The following is a 21,304-nucleotide window of genomic DNA, read 5'->3' on the forward strand; positions in this document are numbered from 1 at the left end:
GGTTCTGTGGCCATGTCTGTGCTTCCCATTAAGAATCCTGAAGCAAAGTAGTTAACCTTGCTGGAGAGGTTGTTGGTCACTAGTAAAGATGATAATTGCTCTTTGAATAAGGCCTTAACATTTCTGAGGCATTTTCTCACCTATATTTTCATTTGATCCCTGCATCCATCAGGTGAAATGTATATTATCCTCATATTAGTGATGAGACAGCTCACTCTAGAAACGCATAGTAATAACATCCACATATGCTGACTCCAGACTGGGTGCTCTTTGCACTGGCTTCATCCCAGCTGCCTGGAGGGCTGATCTGGACCAGAGAGTCAGCCCAGAGTCACAGATGTCCTTTTGTAGCTGTTCCATCCCCTGGGGTTAGTTAAAGGTTGCAGGAAGACCTGCATTAAGCCCCCAGCAAGTGGACTGGCCATGATTATGTCTGCTCCCTTACAGGAGCAGGGGACCCGCTGGTGCAAGCTTGCAGGAAGGTGTGGAGCCAGCACTGGGTGGGTGCAGCAGGGCTCGGCTGCAGGGGTAGGCGTGGGGCTCCTGGCACCAGCCAAGCAGCTTGTCTGCAGGGGCCAGCATGAAAAACCCAGGTGGGTGATCACCTCCAGGCAGCTGTGTCTGCAGGGCTGGGGCAGGGAGTCATATTCAGATTGCCTCTAATTTGGGAAGGAAGTCAAAAAATAACACGGGCTCTTCTGGTGGCTGTGTCTGTGACCTTCCTTTGAGCTCAGCTGCTCAGTGTCTCAGGGGTCCTCTGCTTTGGAATTACCTCATGGTTGTACATTTAGTTTTTAGAAGAAAAAGAACCATTGTTTCTTTTCTAAATTTTCATAGGAATCCAGGTTTTTCCAAGACCTTATTCTTCAATATATCTAAGAAAGGATATCCCAAAGTTTAGAATGCCTGAAAATGATTGCTTTCTTAGTATGGGATCAGGGCAGTGGTCTGTGGCTCATTCGTGTTTTGTTGGCCAAACGACCTCCAAAGATCTATCTCTGAAGTGTTTTCAAGCATTCTTTGGTAATAACCCTTCCAGAGTGCTGCTGGATTTGTCCATTATGTAGGTCTCCAATTAGATTGCTTTTGAGAAATAGATCCCTTTTAAAGCTAGGCTGTCTTGTTATATCCTTGTGACTTTTCTATTGTATTAAACCTTTGTGGTTAACTTTTAAAACCTTTGTTTACCCAGATGAGGAGAAAAGGCGACCTGATATTTTCCATGCATTGAAAATGGGTAAGTGCTTCAGAAAATCTTTTTGGATATTTATGAATACAGGGCCACATTCTCCCAACCTAATATCTGTAGTCCTTTTCAAGGCCACTCAGTGTATTTGAGAAAGAAACAGGCACATTGTTGTTTCCTGACTCCAGTTTCCCCCAGGGAAGTTCTGATCCTGGAGGCCAGTACTTATTATGGTGCTTTACCCTCAGATTCCAGACTGCCCTCCCAGGCCCCTCTACCCCTGCAGCCAAACACTGTGGTTGTGCCCTGGCTTCTCCCTACCTCTGAAATGCCTGTCTGCATTCCCACCCACTCGTCTCTTTGTGACAAAGGGCTGTTTGGTCTAAAATTTCTTCTGTCAACATAGATCCCGCCTCCAGGAAGCCGTCCCTGATCTCACCCCACAGCGAGACCCAAACTCTCTTTCTGCCCACTGCCCTTCCTCTGTCTCCTTCATCTGCTCTCTTATGACACTAACAACACTTCTTTCAGTAAACACTTTTGTGTGCCTGTCACTATCCCTCAGACAGGGATCTGAGAGTGGGTGCTCTCTCTGACCTATCTTAGTAGCCCCTAGGATGCCAAGCAGCTTGTTGCAGAGGCAGGGCCAGCAAATGTTGGCTACATGAACCAACTAGGTAGGTAAGCCTGTGGAGCCAGGCCCCTAGGACACCTGGGCCCCTGCTTGTCTTTGCAGGAAATTTCCAGCTGGTGAAAGAGATTGCTGACGAAGACCCCAACCATGTGAACCTGGTCAATGGGGATGGGGCGACCCCCCTGATGCTGGCAGCTGTCATGGGGCAGCTGCCTCTGGTGCAGCTGCTGGTGGAGAGGCATGCTGACGTGGACAAGCAGGACAGTGTGCATGGCTGGACAGCCCTCATGCAGGCCACTTACCACGGGTCAGTGCCAGCTTCACTCCCTCAGTGACGAGGACCCACAGGTGCCCTGGCCCAAGATGGGGGCTCCTGATGGGGCTTTCTGGTCCAGAGATGCTGCATTTAAATCCCAGGACTGTGAAGACGTTGCAGCGTGTAAAAAAAAAACTAAAGCACCACGGACTCATTTCACACGGCATTCCCACCCTTCTGTATCCAGATTTCCTATTACCCCATCTCAGAATTCTGGCAGTGGCCATGGAAAATCATTGGTTTCAGCTAAACAGCGTGATTGATTCATTTAGAGTTTTCACACTGAGATATGACAGTGACCTCCTTAAGTTGCCTCTGTGTGGGATGAATCCTTTATCATCTGATTGTTCCAGAGGGTGGCGCTGTGCCCTCCTGGAGGCCTCTTCTTTGGTGTGGGATCCGAATACAGTCCTGTGTCTGCGGATGTGTGACTCCAAATTAGGGGCTTGTTTCTTGCCCTGATACAGGTGATCAAATCACTGTGCTGTGTTACCTGGGAGCAGTGATTTTCTTATTTGATGAGCCTCAAATTTCCATATCAAACATCTTGGTCTGTTTGAGGCTTTCATGGTGGGCCCTGATTTAAGTGCGAGGAGTAAGGTCTGCTTGGGGTCCTGGTGGCCAAGTGTTTTTTGGGCAGAGTCCTTGGTTTTCATTTTGTTCCTGGAAGGGATGTTTAGACTTGATTTTAAATCACATTCGTGTCTGACCTGCCTGAGTGGTAGGGAATGATGGGTGTGAGATATTTGCAATGTCCCATGCCCTTAAATGCTCAGAGACAGCATTGAGCACTCTAGTTAATACTGCCAGTCTTGCTGCCCAGGAGCATAGCCATAGTTACACTTTCATTCAGTATAACCAGGCTTTACTTTCCTCCCCAGGAATAAAGAAATTGTCAAGTATCTGCTAAACCAAGGGGCTGATGTCACTCTTCGTGCAAAAAACGGGTACACGGCCTTTGACCTGGTGATGCTGCTGAATGATCCTGGTGGGTTATTTCAAGAAGAGGGTTGTAAGTCTACCCAGCCTTTCTCTGACTGGGGGTCAGGATAGCCACTTCCTGTGTGAGAACTGTGTTTTAGGCACTTGCTTATTTGTGGGGGAAAGCCAGTCTCAAGTGTCAGGAGCTCACCACTTGACTTTAGGCCAGTAGCTTCCCTCCCCAGTGAAATGCTGGGCTTGGACCAGGCAGTCCCTGAGGCTTCTTCCAGTATCAAACTTCTAGGAGTCTCGGGGGAGGGAAGGCGATTGTCTGGCTTTGCAGTCCACAGAGGCCCTAGAATGGGGTCTGTCCTTTGCAGCCAGAAACCAAGTGACTCAGGAAGACACATAAAGTTGCCTTTGACAAGCAGAATCAGAGATCAAGCTGGGCTTATTTGCATAGGTGGAGGCTGCAGGATCAAGGGCACTGTGCTGGGGATGTCACCACTATTTAGCCCCACCTTTCTTGGTCCCCGGTTGGCACCTACTGCTCCCCTTTGAGCCTCCCAACTGTGATGGGCCCTCTTCTGGGACTTGGGGCTCCCAATTAGCTAGTTCAAGTGTCAGGGTCTCTCTGATCTGTCATCTCCTTTTTTTTGGCAGCTGACCAGTCCAGGGATTTGAACCCTTGACCTTGGTGTTATAACACCATGCTCTGACCAGCTGAGCTAACCAACCAGTCTTGATCTATCACCTCTCTTATTACCTTGGAGGAGTTTCAACCCAAAGAGAGAAGCTCAGAGGCCCTTCTGAGCCACAAGGCTTTGAGCCCTGTGTGCTGGCCGTGGGGAGAGAGGACTTTACCTCTGCAGTCCCAAGGGGACTTACTCCTGCTACTACTCCTAGCTAAGGGGGGTGGCAGGCAGTAGTACCCTTCCCAGTGGCCAGCACTGCCACCCTCCCCACCCCTCCCCTGCTGCAGGCCCCTGCACTTCGCAGATGCACGCTTGGTTCCATCTGATCCTCAAAGAGGTTTGCGGGGGGAAGCAGAGCTTCACGTCCTGTTGTAGAGATGAGGCAGCCAAGACTGGGGGCAGTGATCTGACCCGGCTGGAGAGGTGGGTTCTCTGCTCAAAGTCCAGCGTTCTCACTCTGCCTAATCAGATACCCTCAACACGTGCCAAGAGTCGGCCTTATTCAGAATCAGAGTCTCCTGGGGATGCTCGCTGGATCTTGCCCACTCTTTTCCTGGACAGCTCACCTCTTTCAACATGTCTCTTCTCTGCAGCTCCCTTCCCATTCCTCTACTCCCTTTGTCAATAAAACAGTCTACCCCTACTGGGTTTTTTTTTTCCTAGTGGGTTCTTAAATCAATTTTTTGTCTGGAATTTTTGAAGAAACAGATGGTTATTATTGAACACTTGGAGAGAGAAAAAAGAAACAGTTGTCAAGAGAAAAACATTGTTGATAGTTTGGAGTATTTTCTTTTCAATCTTGTTCAATGTTTTTTGTTTGTTTTTTTAATAACCTAGATGAGTGGCGGTGCGAGGGCTTTAGCCACACCCCTCTGACATCTGCACCCAGCCCAGTAATGACCAAGCCACTGCTGGAAGCTCCCTGGTCTCCCCTGCAGGAATGAGGGGGGTGCTACAGGCCCCAACCCCACCCCTCCTCCCACCGTATTTCCTTCTTTTTTCCCTCTCCCCCTCCCCTCCCCTCCAACTGCTCTGCAACAACATCATAGAGTGTAAAAAAATAACAGTAATATAAATAAACTTAAAAAATAACCTAGATGAGTTAATAATAACTATTAACCTTTCTTAAGCTCATGCTGTATCTCAGGTACTTTAAGTGCTCTAAAGGACTCCCTTGAATCCTGAGATACCTTTATGTGAAGGGTGCTAATATCACCCCCTCTTACAGAGGCATAGAGAGGCTATGTAACTTACCTGCAGTTACACAGCCAGGGAAGGGCAAAAGCAGAATTTGAACCTCTGCAGTCTGCAGAGCCTGTACTTTAAAACAGTCTGCCCCCTGCCTTCCTTGTGGGAGAGAGCTTCTGGTTTTTCCTTCTGGTTAAATAGATTAAGCTCTGCTGGCTTTTATTTGCCACCTTTTACAGATCAAATAGAGAGGCAGGTGCTTTGATTTTGGAATTACTCAGATTGTGGAGCTGCAGGGCTGAGTTCTAAGGCTGACGGGTCATCTCGGGTCCCTTCCCCATGGCCCAGCAGACATATTTGCAGGTAAAATGCTGCCTTTTGTGTCCATAGACACGGAGCTTGTCCGACTGCTGGCATCTGTCTGCATGCAGGTGAATAAAGACAGAGGCCGGCCCGGCCACCAGCCACCCCCGCCCTACTCGAGGCTCAGACAGCCCTGGAGCATCCCGGTGCTGCCCGATGACAAGGGCGGGCTGAAGGTTTGCTTTTCCTGTCTTAAAGGGGTTCAGAGGGCCAGGTAGATGAGGGTTGGGGGCAGCCTGCTGCTTCCTGTTATCCCAGGGCTGGTTTAGGCTGGGGGTTCCCTGCATGGGTGGCAAGTGGGCTGGGGGTGAGCAACAGGAAATGGTGGGGGCCAGGAAAACTGGGTGATCCTAACCTTTTCATGGCAGCAGTAGCTACTTTGGGTCAATGTGGCCAGATCTTCCTTTTTTTTTTTTTTTTTTTTTTTTTTTTTCAGGAGAAACCAGAAATTCGGATTTTGATGTGGAATCTCAATTTATAGATGTAGGGAATTTAAAAAAATTCTGCGAAACACTTCTCTTCTCAGGCTGTCTGCAGCCACTGCTTTACTATGTGGGATATTAGTGATTTCGGCTTCTTCCTGGGGGCACCAAAAGCAAGCTCTGGTTGCTGATTGCAACTTCAAACCGAGTCTTACTATTTGGATTTCTCATCTTCCCTATCCTGCTCTACTTGTTTGAAATCAAACTTATACCTAAGAAAGCAAAACATGACACTGGCCATGTCTGCTGACCTCCCATCCCATCTGGGCAGCAGCACCTTCTGACACCTGCAGATGTGGCCTTCCTTTTGTGTCCATTGCTTGGTTGGGCTCCCATAGTCTTCCTCCCATTCTTGTCCACATAGATGCCACCTTTGTAGGCCAGGCCCTCACAGGCTTCCTTTGGGGCTGTGCAGTAACCTCTGAGCAGTCATGGGTGATAAGGACCCCTTGGGGCCAGCACCTGTCCTCTCTCTACGTGGGGAGGGATCAGCTACAGGAGCAGATGGCCCAGGCCTGGGGACAGACTCCTGACTTCTCACACTGTCACTGGAATAGGAGGAAGGAGGCCCTTCAGTGATGGATGTTAGAATGTTCGGAGTCACCTCTGTGTCCATCTGCCTGTCTCTGTGTCGCTGTGAGACCTCGAGCAAGTCTGCACCTCTGTCTGGGTTTCTGTTTCTCAATTTGTGCAGTGAGGAGCTGGATTAGATGAGGGATGGCAGATTGTGCTCACTGCCACCTCCAGTCTTTTGGAAATGACCTCCTCGGGGCCAGGTCAGGAAGGATGTAGTGAGCAACCATGGCCTATCGGGAAGGGGTGCCGTGGTTGATTGGTGATGGCTGCCCAGGAGAAGGGAGGGTGGCAAGCACATGTGCAGCATACTCACCTTCCCTGGACGGGTGGGTCCTGGCCCACCCTCCTTGCTGTCGTTGGAGTATGACCTCTGCTCTGTGTTCCCTTGGCAGTCCTGGTGGAGCCGAATGTCCAACCGGTTCCGAAAGCTCAAACTGATGCAGACCCTGCCCCGTGGGCTGTCCAGCAACCAGCCTTTGCCTTTCTCTGATGAGCCTGAGCCAGCTCTGGACTCCACAATGAGGGCGACCCCCCAGGACAAGACAAGCCGCTCTGGGCTCCCTGATGCGACCTCCACGACCAAAGACAGTGGTAAGAAAAGGCCGTGTGGGTGTGTGGTAGAATTTCCAGGACATTCTGACCCTGCACCCTCTGCCCTCTGTCCTACTTCCTGGGCTGATGTCTGGGTGAGATGATGCTGGAATGTGACACTGGAGCAGGGTGGCTGGTGTGGCAGAGAAGAGACTTGGGCAGGGACACAGCTGCTGTGAGCGTGAATGGGGAAGTATTGGCTTGTGGCAAGAGTCCCGGGTTCCTGACCCACACTTGCTGCTGAGGAACCACAGGCCAGTCAGTGCCTCTCTCCTGCCTTTGATAGGTAGTTTTCCCCGCCATCAAATGTGATCGAAGTAGAATGAGTTACCTGGGGGTGGGTAGTGACCTCCGCATCGCTGGGGGTATTCAACAGATTGGATGACTTTGCCAGGTTGCTGAAGGAGATTCCCATACTGATGTGAAAATTGACTAGCTAACCTCCTTCTAACAGATTCCCGGTACCCAGACAGCTCCCTTGGCACCACCATTTGAGACAGACTGTTGAGCTACTGCACCAGTGTCTGACCCAGCACAGCAGTGGTTTATGGAAGGGTGGAAAACAAGCTCTGAGATACCCTTATGGTGCTTTCCTTCTATTAAAATATTGAATATCAATTATTATTTAATATTTAATCACCCAGGAGAGTTGGTTTTCCAGGATGAAGACCGCCCCAGTCACTCATTGTCATGCTGTGAATATGTAGGGGGTCATTTCAGGAAACTTCCATTTGTCTCTCAGGTCCCAGGAGCACAAGAGGAGAAAAGGGGGATGCGTTATTGACAACTATGGTGAGTGTGGGGCTTCTCTAAAAGCACTTTAGGTCTCTGCCAGTCATTAGTTGATTGATTTGTAAGGAGGGATGTGGGCATTGTTTCTTTGTGGTGGTCACAGATGGGATTGATGATCAAAATGTGTAACGGTGGGCACAGCTCTGGCACCAAGGAGTCGTAACGATGCCAGCCCCAAACTGTGAGCAGGGCCGTGCTGGTGCTTAGTGGCCAAATGTGTTAGTCCATTTTCTGCTTCTTACAACAAAATACCTGAAGCTTGGTAATTTACAAGAAAACAAAATTTATTTCGTACTGTTTCCGAGGTTGGTAAGTCCAAGCCCTAGAGAACACATCTGGCAAGGGCCTTCTTGTTGGTGGTGACTCTGCAGCAACGCAGTGTATCACATGGCAAGAATGGCAAGAGCTCTCATTTGCTGTCCTTATAAAGCCACCAGTGCACACCCGTGATAACTCATTACCCCACTCATGGATTAATCCATTCACGAGGGCACAGGCCTCACTATCCAATCACCCCTCAACAGCCCCACCTTTCAATATCATAATCGGATTTCCCACCCACTTAACACTGTTATAATGGGGATCAAGTTTCCAACACATGAGCTTTTGGGGGACGCGTTTGACCCATAGTACCAGTTGTCAGCCCTGGGCGTGTTCCTGGGGAGGTGATGGGATTGACGGGTAGGAACTGATGGGCAACATCAGGCATGAAGGCTCACCATTTTGGTTACAGAGAGCCAGGGGAGAGGAGTCAAAGAGGAGGGTATGTTTCCAGCCTGGGAGAGGCCTCAGTTTCCTAATGTGCAAACTAGAGATGTATCTGGATTAGATTCAGCTATGCGTAACAGTAAGTCCCCAATAAATGGCATAAATAAGGCAGCAGCTTATTTCGCGCAAGTAGATAAAGTTCAGGACTGGTACGAGTCTCCATGGAACCAGTTCCCTTCTACCTGTTGGTCCCCCGTGAATGGCTTCTATTCCTGAGGTCACTTCTTGGTCCAAGATAGTTGCCAGAGCTCTGGCCATTACTGCCTCATTCCAGGCAGCAGGAAAGGAGGAGAGAAGAGGTGGCCTTGGCCACATGCCAGCTGTCTTTGAAGAAGTGTCCTGGAAACTGCCATACATCACTTCTGCTTATATCAGATTGGCCAGAATTGAGTCACATAGCTACGTCATGCTATGGTCAACTGGGAAATGAAGTCTGTTCCACGCAGTTTCATGCCCATCTAAATATCAGCGGTGCCATTTCTAAGGAAGATGAGGAAGGTAGATACTGGGAGACAGTTCGCAGCCTCTGATTTAGGGGATGATATCCCTCACGGTCGTGGTTTTTGAATGAGATCACTCCCAGGAAGTTCTTAGCATAGTGCCTGGCCCAGAATAAACCCTGCTGTGTGATCTCCCCTGGCTTCGTGTTCCTCTCTGAAATGAGAGCCTCGTGGTTAAACTTGGAGCTCTAACACCCTGATCCTGGCCAGCAGAGGGCAGTATTGGAGAGGACGCGGAAGCAGAGGCGCTCGCAGAGCCAGCTGAGCACCTCCTGGAACTGCAGAGCCCAGCGAGGGGTCCTGGCCAGATCTGCCCGCCGCGCCCTGCCATGTCGACAGGTGTGAATTGATGGCCCTCACACCGATGGTGGGAGCTGTGCCGCCTGACACCTGATCACGTTGTTAAATAGAGTAATGACTTTCAGTCTGAAGACAGAAATGCTGTTATAGAAATTTTGGAAGATGCAGTAAAGTAAAAAGAAGGAAAATAAAACCACCCTTGATTATACACCCAAATATAATGTGGTTGGCATTTTGTGGTCTATGTCTTTTGAGTATTTTTCCTGAGCATTTTTTAGCATCTGTGACTGTATCCCATTACATGTAATAATAGCAAACACTTACCACAGCATGTACTGAGTGCCAGCCCCTCTTTCCATCTATTACCTAATTCAGTGTCCCCGATACTCTTATGAGGTTGGCACTCTTCTTATCTTCCCCATGCTGTACTGAGCCTGGTTTATTAACAGTTTGTCATGACCATCTTTTCCATATCATTAACCACTCTTTAGCCACATCATATTTAAGGGCTACGTGATAGAACATTCCATCATGGGAATGTGCCCTCTGCTCTTCATCCAAGACAGACCTGTCCCACTTTAGGGTTTTTTGGATTTTGGGTTTTTTCATTTTTTATTTTAGCTCTCATAAATGTCCTTATGCCTGAGTTTTTCCCCACTTACCTGATTAATTTCTTAGGGTAAATATCTGGAAATGAAATTCCTGAGTCAAAGGGTGTGAATGTCATTGCCTTCCAGAAAGGTTGCACCCATTTAGACTCTTGCCCCAGGGAGTGAAAATGCCCGTCTGTGGTAGGTTTGCAGCTGTGAGTGTCCACCCCGTTTTCTGGATGAGGTTGTTGAGGTCCAGAGGGATAGCACTTGTTAACAGACTCAGAAGAAACGGGCAAAGCCAAGTGGGAACCCAGTGTGCCCACCTTCTCCCTCCCTGGTGCTCCCCTGTCCTGACTGCTCATGCCCTGCAGAGTGCACTAGTGCACCCTACTGCCTGCCCCTTGGCAGGTGGTAGATGGCCTGGCCACCGCACCGCACTGAGTGGGCGTTTGCAGCCATCAGTGCAGAGATGCCCAGCTCTCGAGGCAGGTTTAGCTGTGGGGTGTCTGTCCCCACAAAGCACCATCTGGCACCAAGTTCACTGTCTTTTCTTAATTAAAGTGACTGTGGACTGTGTGAATGCTTTTCCTTGACGATCTGACAGTCATTACTGTGTGGATTTTATACTGACCCCCAAATCACATTTTCAAAATTTAAAGTTAAGTTGCAGTTGAAAATGTCAGTCGTGGGAGGCGTGGCTGGGGTGTGGGAGGGGGAAGGGAGGGTTCGCTGGGCTCCCAGCCCTCATCCCCTGCCCCTTCCTCCTCCAACTCCCAGCTCTGCTCTCACCAGTCTCCTAGCAGCTCTGCACCCTCATCTTGCTCCTCTCTCTCACCTCCGGGCCTTTCCACTTTTGCTCCCTTGCTGAGTCTAGAATGCCCTCTCCCCTGTCCTCACTGGGCCAGCTTGCGTGTCCTTCGGGCTGCATCCCCTACAGCACACCAAGATCACTTGCTCCTCCTCAGCTCTCTGCCCAGTCCTGATCTTGCTGCTGTGGATAGATCCAGAGAAGCTGGGGGGTTGGAGAAGCACAGACGTGGGTGTTGCTTGGCTGCTGGGAGGAGAGCTGAGGACACCACCTGGGTTCCTGGCTTGGGTGGAGGGTGGGTGGTGGCACTGTTCTCTGAGAAGCAGGAAAAACTTGGCATCTTTCCCCCAGAGCCAGGAGCCCTCCTGGGCTTGCCTAATCCTCAGCCTCTCTTTTTCAGCTTCGAAATGGAGCCCCCTTCACCAGACTCCCGAGCGACAAGCTGAAGGCAGTCATCCCGCCCTTCTTGCCCCCTTCCAGTTTTGAGCTGTGGAGCTCCGATCGGTCCCGGACATGTCACAACGGGAAGGCAGACCCCATGAAGACTGTGCTGCCCCAGAGAGCTGGCAGGGGCCACCCCGTGGGTGGTGGGAGCACAGACACTGTAAGTCGTCCGGCCAAAAGGCTTTTAACATCGCTCACTGCTCCCTAAGATTGTGGTGTGTTGCAGGCAGAGACCTCACACCAGCTAATCCAGAGGGGTTGTGTTTTTTTTTTTTTTCTTTTAAATTAGTGATATCCTTTTGTCTAATGTCCTACAAAGGAACTCAGTATGTAAAACCGATTAGAATGTTGGGATGGGGGAACATCTCTTTTCTCTGGAACCCTGGAACTCCAAGGAACTCAGTTTGAAGACCTGATCTATCTAATCCAGCCTTGCCTTTAGTAGATGAGGACACTGGGACCCAGAGAGAAGTAATTTGCTAAAAATCACCCGCCAGGTCAGGGTGGCCTGGAACCAGAAATCAGCTTCTTGGCTTCTAATCAAGTCCCATGCTACATTGTTGCTCAGATACGCTACCAAGAGCAAACACTAGGAGGCAACTGTGTGCAGTACTGGTGTTTTCTTGCACCCAACAGAAGTGTCATTTCTATCCTTTTGAGCACGGAGGTTTCTCACCTCATGGCCCTTGGTCTATTTCTGTTGTGTATTGAGGCAGTCCCTGTCTGCGTAGGAGATGATCTCTGTATGTGTCGACTGTCTGTACTGTAGATGCAGCAAACAGGCAAACCGAAGATGGGGACTGAGGACCGACCCTGCTGCTGTGTGCTCCGTGACTGGAGAAGCTTAGGGCGGCTCTGTCTGTGAGATGGGGCTGACCGCTGCCCTCACCTATCCCCCCAGGTCTGTTGTCATGTCAAATTGCAAGTGGGAGACCAAGAGCCTGGCGCCTGGAGATGCTCTCAAAAAGGCAGGCCAGGTTGCATTTAGTCCACCGTTCCCCTCAGGTAGGAATGTGGCAGGAGTCACAGAACCATCCCCAAGGCTCCTTCCTATGGCTGCATTTTCTTGAGAATTTAACCCCAAAGGGACAGAATGCTGACGTCCCCTGCTTCCTTCACTCAGTGAACGTCCACTGAGCCCCACTTCCAGGGTCATCAGCCCCACCCACCCTTGATGAGGACATGGTCTGGGTGACAAAGACACAGTGTGAAGGGTGTTCTGGGAACACTGGAGGGTCAGTTGTGTGTGGTGGGAACTGGTGGGGCAGTCAGGGAGGCCTCCAGGAGGAAGTGACATTGGACCTGGGATTCACAGGCCGCAGAAGAGTCTTCTCCCAGTGGAGAGCAGGCGTCGGCCTCACTGCAGAGGGAGAGGGCGCGTGCGTGTCAGGCCTTTGCTGGTGTGTTCTCTCTTTTACTCACTCCGCAGACAGGCTGCATCCTGGGCATGGGGGTCTGCCACTGTCCCTCCCTTAGTTAGGGGTGCTCGCAGCAGGGTCTGACGGGAGAATCTTTCTGTGACTTGTAACAAATCATTATAAACTGGGTGACATAAAACAACAGAAATTTGTTCTCACAATTCTGGAGGCCAGAAGTCTGAAAACAAGGGGTCAGCAGGGACACGCTCCCTCCAAAGTTCTAGGGGGGATCTGTTCCCTGCCTCTTGGGGCTTCTGTTGGCTCTAGGCATTCCTGGGCTTGTGGCTGTATCACTTCAGTCTCTGCCACCATGGTCACATTGCCTCCTCTTTTGTCAAAATTCCCTCTGCCCGCTCTCTTATAAGGATACATGTAATTGCCCAGATACTCCAAGAGAAGATCCTCTTCTCCAAATCCTTAAGCACGTCTTAGATAATCATGTATAAGGTAATATTCACAGGTTCTGGGGATTAGGACACAAACATACTTTTTTGGGGTCCACCGCTCAGCCCACTGCAACCTTCAGTCATCTTTGCTGAGGCTAGAGCTGGGTGCTGGGGATACAGTGGAGATCACAGTGTCCATGGAGCTGACGGTTCACTGGGGATCTGGCACAGGGTGGCCCACAGCAATGCTTCTCACATTTGTGATAGAAAGGGTCAGGGTGCTGGAAAAGAACAGCCGTGTGGGAAGGCACCTGCCCTAAGTGGGAGGGCACCTGCCATGGGCAGGAAAGGCCTCCGAGCCCTGAGCCCTAAAGGATGAGGTGCCACCATGGGAAGAGTGGGGTGTGGGTGTTCATGGAGAGCAAGCAGCATGGGCAAAGGCCCTGAGGCATAAAGGAGATCGCATTTTCAAGGAATTCAAAGGAGATTGGTGCACCTGGAGCAGAGCAAGAGAAGCGTGGAGCAAGGGCAGGCTGTACAGGAAGATAACCAGGAGCACTGGCAACGCAGGGATAGGGAAAGGCCTTGTGAGGACATGATGTGGGGCTAAGGTGGAGGAGGGGAAGGAGAAGGCACATTCCAGGCTGAGGGACCGGCAGGGGCAGCATGGCAGGCAGGCTTGGGATATGGGGAGCCGGTCACTGGGCCAGGCTGTGCTGAGGAGGCTGGATTTTGTCCTTGATTTAATGGGGTCTTCCAGGGTTTTCCAGTGAATGGCATGCTCGGGGTTTCTTCTTACAAGGCACTAGAGTTGAGAGAACACAAGGTGAGTGTGGGGAGCAGTGTCTCAGGGCTCGGCCTGAGCTAATGGTTGCTCGTCAGCAGGCAGAAGTGCACTGCATCCCAGGGGACTCCTGGCAGGCTGTGCATACACTGCCAGGGTGTGCTGGGCAGGTGCCCGCCTTGGCCATGGTGGACCAGTGAGCTCAAGTCCCTCTGCATGTGACTGTGCGTCTGGAGGGAGGAACAGCCAACCCTAACCACGATACCCACCTTATTTTTGCAGACTCCTGTCAGGCCGGTTAAATTTCCCAGTCTCTCTAGAAGCCCAGCCTCTCCTGCCAGTTCTGGAAACTTCAACCACTCGCCTCATTCCTCAGGCGGCTCCAGCGGGGTCGGGGGCGTGAGCAGGCATGGCGGGGAGCTGCATAACCGCTCAGGTGGGTAGCGGCAGTGCCACTTGTGAGGGGAAGGTTCCTGGGGGCTGAGGATGGGAACTGCACCCTGTGCTCAATCTGCAGACAGTCTCAGAAATGACCACCCACGAGTGACTTTCTCCATGATGTGGCTAAGGGATTTTTCAGTGAATTCACAATTCAGAGTTTCTTGTATGCATTTTCTGGAGGTAGAGAGTGGATGGAGAGGGAGGAAATAAAGTTTCGTAATTGTTTATTTTCTCATAAGATTTTACAAGAAATTAAGAGAAATGCGTGGTGTTCTTATGGATTTTAAAATTTCTGAAGGAAGGTTGGACCTTAGCTTCTCATTTTGCCCCTTCATTGAACAGGTAAGGAAACTGAAGCTCAGAGAGGGCAAGATTTGCCCAGGTTCACACAGCAAGTTGGTAGCAAGCAGCTCTCAAACCAGAGTGCCTGCGGTTGTTTTGGGCTTACAGCATACTTTGTAGTCCTCCCCCAGGGCACCCAGAATTAGCCAAAGGAAGCTTTGCAGGAAGGCCACCCTCCTTTATGCCATTCTGTGACGTATGCTTGCCTCGTGTAGAACAAGCTGTTAAGACCAGATAAGCCGAATACTGAAAACATGATGATCTGCTAGGGATCACGCTAACATTTTGGTGTATATCTTTGCAAAATATTTTTATGCATATTTTGAATATTTATAAAAATGGAATCATTTATTGAGCACTTAGTGCATGCGAGGCCCAGTGCCTAGCCCCTTAGATGAATTAACTGCTCTGGCCCCGCACAGCCTGTAAGGCTATCATCTCCATTGTACAGATGATGGAAGTGGGGCTGAGGACAGCTAAAGGGGCTCCTGTGGGAATCTAGGGCAGAGAGTTGCATCTGTGCCTGCTGGAGGCTGGCACAGGTTGGCCGTGGGGCAAGCTGGCTGTGGAGCTGGGAAGGGTGAGGGTGGACTGGAGCTTGCCCACACTGCCTCCTTCTCACCTCTTACCATGACGCCTTTGCAGCGTGGAGGCCGCTGCCTCATGTCCACCTTCACGTTCTCCTGTAGAGCTCTTTTGAGGTCAACCCTGACCCAAAGCCATGCGGAAAGGGAGCCTGGGAGAAGCGGTTCCCACCCAGCCTGGTCAGCGCATGACAGTCCCCCCACTCCCGTGTTGCAGTAAGTTCTGTGACTCCACAGAGGTCATTCCTATTTCTGTTTCCTCAGGTGGCAGCATAGACAGTGTCTTGTCCCAAATTGCTGCCCAGAGGAAAAAAGCAGCCGGGTTATCTGAGCAGAAGCCCAGCCATCGGTCAAGTCCCGTGGGGCCAGCACCAGGGTCCAGCCCGTCTGAGCTTCCAGTCTCCCCTGCAGGTGGCAGCATTCCCAGCAGCAAGGTGCTTGTTCTGTGCCCACTCCTCCTGTTGCACTCACAGATTCTGTCCTAACATGGCTCATGTGCCAGGAAGCCCAGGCGGTGCCACAGTTGAGGGACAGGACCAGAAACAAGACGGCCGCTCCTGGGCTTCCTGAGAAGGGCTTGATTGGTCCCCTGCAGGGACACATTCACCTCCTGCTGCATCTCCTGGTGGGGGGTGCCGAGGTGCTCCAGATGACAAGAGTGCGCACCAGGGGCCTGCAGCCCCTGGGTGGTCATCCGGCCTCGTGTCACACACATCTGTGTGCTGATGAGAGCAAACATCAGAGCATGGGCTCCCGTCCTTGGAGCATCTGCTAGCAGAGAGCACCCAGCTGTGAACCCAGGGGAACTTCAGCGTGATCGGGACCGTGGTGGAGAAGGGAGGGTGCTGCAGGGGCACAGACGGGGCTCCCTATCCAGGCTGAGGGCATCAATGCCACCCAAATCGGGAGCTGAAGGATGGATGAGGAGTCAGCTAAAAGGGGCGGGGTTGGGGTGGGCGCATTGGTAAGACAGTTCCAGAGTGAGAGGACAGCTTATGTAGCACTCCAGAGGTGAGACTGTGGCATAGGGGAGGAGCTGAAGGAAGGTTGTGGAACCAGAGTTAGAGCCAGAGCGTCACCTCCCTACTTCTGGACACCATTTCCTCCATTAATGAAACCAGGGAATAGTCACCACATTGTTAGTGTCTACGGAGTTGGCAGTAAATGAGAAACCCTAAATGCCTGTCTGGAATGGGATATCTTTAGTGTATTTGGAATCTGCCCCCTCACCCTCCCAAATTTCTTTGCCCTGGTTGATTAATGGAGTGAGCCCCCAGAGTGTGGGTTCCTAGTTTTGAACATGAACTGGCTCCTCCAAGTGGTTCCCCACATACCCCCTGGTAGTGTGGCATAGCCCATTTCCTTCTCTAAGAGGACCCCAAGTCCAGGTACAACCCCGCTCTTCATCATATTTTCTAGCTTTCTCCCTAAGCCTCATCCCTGAACCTTTCCCCACCAAAGAACTGCTTCTAAGAGATTTGTGTTTTAATGGATATATGAGAAATAGTCTTCATTTTCTGCCCAACTATTGTTGGTTACGCTACTCTTTTTGTTATTCAAAGTCCCTTTTGTAGTAGGACCTGCATAATTAGGTTCCTTTTGTAATTTAGCATCAGAAAAAGTTTCTTCCTATACATTAGCTTATTTTTCATTATGTTCAAAATTGTGTAATATGACCTGTATAATTAAGCTTTTTTAGAATTCCACTGGAGAAAAATGTTTCTAATAATCCTTTGATATATTTTCTTTTATCAGATAGTAAGAATTTATATAATTATTGTATTCTCTTTTTGCCTTTGCTGCTAGGAAACTCAGAGCTACTCATTAAAGTAAGTCTGCTAGTCTGAGGCTTTGATACAGTTTTTCTCTTCTCTGTTTAATTTTCTGTTTCTAGTTGGTGATCTTATCAGATGTTAGATATTATTAGATTCCTTTAGTTGTTGGAAATATGCATCTAAGTTATAAATTATATTAGCCATTATGTTGTTTGGATGCATCTGTCATATATAATCTGTAGATAAATATATTCTGATAAAAGGAAATTGACTGTGTCAAAAGATGCATTTGGGAAACAAACCGAGGAAACAATCTATTTCAATGATCACCTGATATTCTTAACATAATAATATGCTGTAACCTTAGAGAGCTGTTTAAAACTTCAGATTTCTGGTCTCTACCCCAGCATAACTGAATGAAACTCTCAGGATAGGTTCTGGGGAATCTGTTTTCCCCCCAAAGAGAGTTTGTTGTAGCTAGCCCAGCCCAGGGCTCTTGGAAACCACTGCCCTAAACCAGAGGACACGGAAGTTGGTTTTCCATCAGAGGCTCCAGCAGCAAAATCGAGACATGAAGTGCTTCTCAAAGACTCCCTGAGGAAGAACTAGAAATTAGTATTCGAAATATGGGCCTCTTGAATCTGGTTTTTGTATTTTGCTTAAAACAGGCAACTCATCGTAATGGTGGAGTATTCACAAGGCAGGGCTTCTAACCTGGTGGTGAATTAGTGTGAAGTGAGCCTGAAGAGACACAGAATGGACAGCATTAGAGTAGGCACCAGCACTCCCTGGATCTCTGGAGGCCCAGAAGGCCCACTAGGTATATCAGCTTACTGTTCACACCTGAAAGCTTAATGGTTTTAAACAAAAAGCATTTACTTAGCTCATGCATCTGTGGACCAGCAGTTTAGTCTAGACTTAGGTGGGCAGTTCTTCTGATCTGGGGGGATTACTGATGTGTCTGGCTATTGGCTGGGGTGGCCAGGACAGCTGGGCCATGTGTGTGTCCATGGCAAGCTTGGACATGTTATCATGGCAGTGGCTGAAGGCATGGGTTGAAAACCAGTCAAGTTGTTTAAACCAGTCAGCATGCCCATTGCAGGAAAGCACACAAAGCTACAAAGCAAAGGGTATGGATCTAGGGAGCATGGGGATATGACACCATTAACATACCAGGGATATAGAGAACTGTTCAGATATTACAGGGAATCCCAAGTACTCATATTTACTCTCCCCTTCCCCAGTAATGCTGTCCACGTGGTCCAGAGTATTATGTTGCTGTGCTTTTGACTGGGATAGATCTGTTTTGTGGGGATATACTAATTATCTCCTGCTTAATCAGAAGATCTATTTGCAGATGTCTCTCTTTATAGAAAGGGAAGAGAAAAGAATTTATTAATAGTATGAGTAGCTTGTTGACAAAACCTTTCAAAACTTGAGGGACTTCTTTTTCCACTCTAGGATATAGTTAGATAGAAGGAACATTAAAGGTTTAATAAAAGGAAAGATCTACCCATTTCCAGGCATAAAAGCTATGTGTCTTAGTCTCTGCTATTCTATACAAGATGTCCAATTTTTAGCAAAAATTAGAAGACATATGAAAAGACAAGAATAACCACACTCCCAGGAAGCAAAGCAATCAAAGAATTGGACTTATATATGACACAGGTGTGGGATATTTGACAGGGAATTTAAAATAGCTATGATTAATGTGTTAAAGGTGCTAAGGGAAAGTGTGAACAATGTGTAAGATCCTATGAGTAACTATTTCCGCAGAGAGGTGGAAAATAAGAAAGAATCAAATGGAAATGCTAGAAATAAAAAAACACAGTAACAGAAATGAGGAAGGCCTTTGATGGGCTCTTCAGTGGACTTGGCATAGCCAAGGAAAAAGATCAGTGAACTTGAAGATAGATCAGTAGAAATTTGTCCCAACTGAAGTACAAAGAAAAAAACTTAAAGCAGAACACACAAAAGTTGTGGGATAATATCAAATTCTGTAACATAGAGGTAATTGGAATCCCTGAAGAAAGAGAAAGAGAGAGAGAATATGAGGGGCAGAAGGATATTTTTAAAATATGAGGGTCTTCAAAAAGTTCATGGAAGGATTTTTATTCTTTTAATTCGGTGTTTTCATGAATTTTTTGAAGTATCCTTGTAATTACTAAGAATTTCCCCACATTACTGACAGATGCCAAACCACAGATCCAGGAAGTTCAGAGAAAGCTAAATAGGATAACAAAAGAATGCACCTGCTGTATTGTATTTAAGCTACTGAAAACAAGACAAAGAGAAAGTCTTGAAGGCATCCAGAGAAAAAGGAATTTACACACAGAGAAACAAAAATAAGAATTACAGTAGACTTTGTGTCAGAAACCATGCAAATCAAAAACAGTATTGTAACATCTTTAAAGTACTAAAAGAAAAATACAGAGTCATGTTGGCTTATAAAATGAGTTGGGAAGTACTATCTCCTCTTCTCTTTTTCTAGAAGAGAATGTATGGAATTAGTATTACTTTTTCCTTAAATTTTTGATAAAATTTTCCAGTGAAACCATTTGGGGCTGCCATTTTATTTTTTGGAAGGTTTTAACTTACAAAATAAATTTCTTTCATAGATACAGGACTATTCAGGCTATTTCTACTTGAGTGAGTTTTATATTTTGTATCTTTCAAGGAATTATTCTGTTTCATCTAAGTTGTTGAATTTATGGATATAGAGTTGTTAGTAGTATTCCTTTACTATCATTTTAATGTATGGGGCTTAGTAGGAATGTCTCCATTTTCATTCCTGATATTGGTAATTTGTGACTTCTCTCTTTTTTTCTTGGTCATTCTGGCTAGAAGTTTACCCAGTTTAATTATGTTTTCAAAGAACCAACTTGGTTTCATTGATTTTCTCTATTGTTTTTCTATTTTCAATTTTACTGATTTCTGCTCCTATCTATAATTTACTTCCATTTGCTTGCTTTGGGTTTGACTTCTTTCTTTTGTTTCTTATGGTAGAAGCTTAGGTTATTGTTTGGAGATATTTCTTCTTTTTTAATGCAAACATTCAGTGCTATAAAGTGATCTCTAAGTAATGCTTTTCCTGCATTCCACAAATTTTTATATGTTATATGTCAATTTTAATTTTAAAAATATTTTTACTTCTTTCGAGACTTTCTCTTTGGCCCATGGATTATTCAGAAGTGTATTGTTTAGTTTGCAGTCATTTGGGAGTATTCTAGAAATCTTTCTGTTACCAATTTCTTGTTTAATTTGATTATAGTTTTGTTTTATTTTTTTCTTGAGGGTGGCTATCAGCAATAATTTGATTATAGCTCTTTTTCTGTTTCTGTCCCTTAAAATGTATTGAGGTCTATTTTATGCCCTAAATTTACCCTTGGTGAATCTCCCATATGCATTTGAAAAGAAAGTGTATTCTGTTATGGTTGCAGAAAGGGAGGAGTTCTGTAAACGTCATTTAGGTCTAATTGGTTGATAATGTTGTGCAGGTCTTCTGTATCCTTACTGATTTTCTGTCTACTTGTTCCATCAATTGTGAGAGAGGAGTGTTGAAGTCTCCAACTATAGCTGTGGATTCGTATATTTCTCCTTTCAGTTCTGTCAGTTTTTGCCCCCTGTATTTTGAGGCTCTGGACACAGTTAGGATTTGTATTAGACTGTTTCTGTTGCTTATAACAAAATACCTGAAACTGGGTGATTTGTAAGAAAACAACGTTTACTCCTTACAGTTTTGGAGGCTGGGAAGTCCAAGAAATACATTTTGTGAAGGTCATGGTGGTGGCGACAGTGACCCAGGAGTCTCACATGGCAGAAATGGTTGAGCAGAGAGAAACTAACCTCTCATGTGCTCTTCTTTTAAAGCCCTCAGAACCATGCCCCTGACCCCCATTATTAGTCCATTCAGTAGGCATGGCCCTATAATCTAATCAACTCCTCAAGGCCCCACTTTTCAATTACCATAATAGGATTTCCTACCCTCTTAATGGTCACAGTGGGAAGCAAGCTACTAATACACAAAACTCGGGGATACAATCCACATCAGGATTATCATGTCTTTTTGGAGAATTGACCTATATCATTGTGGATTGTCCGTATTTATCCCTAAGACTGGGAAGAGAGATGCATTTTCATGACTTCTAAGGAAAAAAAAAAATGACAGACCAATAGCCCTCATGAACATAAATATAAAAATTCTTCACAAAATGTTAGCAAATGTAATCTAGTGATAAATGAAAAGGATAATACATTCTGACCAAGTGTGGTTCATCCCAGGAATGCAAATCTGGTTCACCACTAGAAAATCAGTGTGATTCTCATCATATTAACTGAATAAAGAAGAACATGCAGAAAAAGCACTTAAGAAAATTTAAAGTCCATTCATTATTAAAATTTTCAGCAGACTAGGAAT

At 47.5% G+C, this 21,304-nt stretch overlaps 1 protein-coding gene across 4 annotated transcripts in view; it reads left to right on the forward strand.

The window, feature by feature from the left end:
* The window catches only part of ANKS6 (ankyrin repeat and sterile alpha motif domain containing 6), a 57,494-nt gene that overhangs the window by 11,608 nt on the left and 24,582 nt on the right, over positions 1–21,304 (forward strand). For 3 of the 4 annotated variants that reach the window (XM_063082344.1, XM_063082345.1, XM_063082346.1), the window contains exons 3-11: positions 1,193–1,237; positions 1,923–2,127; positions 3,018–3,124; positions 5,331–5,479; positions 6,754–6,952; positions 7,695–7,744; positions 11,114–11,317; positions 14,028–14,181; positions 15,377–15,546. In XM_063082344.1, coding sequence (XP_062938414.1) covers positions 1,193–1,237; positions 1,923–2,127; positions 3,018–3,124; positions 5,331–5,479; positions 6,754–6,952; positions 7,695–7,744; positions 11,114–11,317; positions 14,028–14,181; positions 15,377–15,546 — 1,283 coding nt within the window. The remainder of the gene's footprint in view (positions 1–1,192; positions 1,238–1,922; positions 2,128–3,017; positions 3,125–5,330; positions 5,480–6,753; positions 6,953–7,694; positions 7,745–11,113; positions 11,318–14,027; positions 14,182–15,376; positions 15,547–21,304) is intronic. The other variant, XM_063082347.1, reaches the window with a different exon arrangement.

Source organism: Cynocephalus volans, chromosome 17, assembly GCF_027409185.1.
Source record: "Cynocephalus volans isolate mCynVol1 chromosome 17, mCynVol1.pri, whole genome shotgun sequence".
In the NCBI taxonomy this organism is placed as follows: domain Eukaryota; kingdom Metazoa; phylum Chordata; class Mammalia; order Dermoptera; family Cynocephalidae; genus Cynocephalus; species Cynocephalus volans.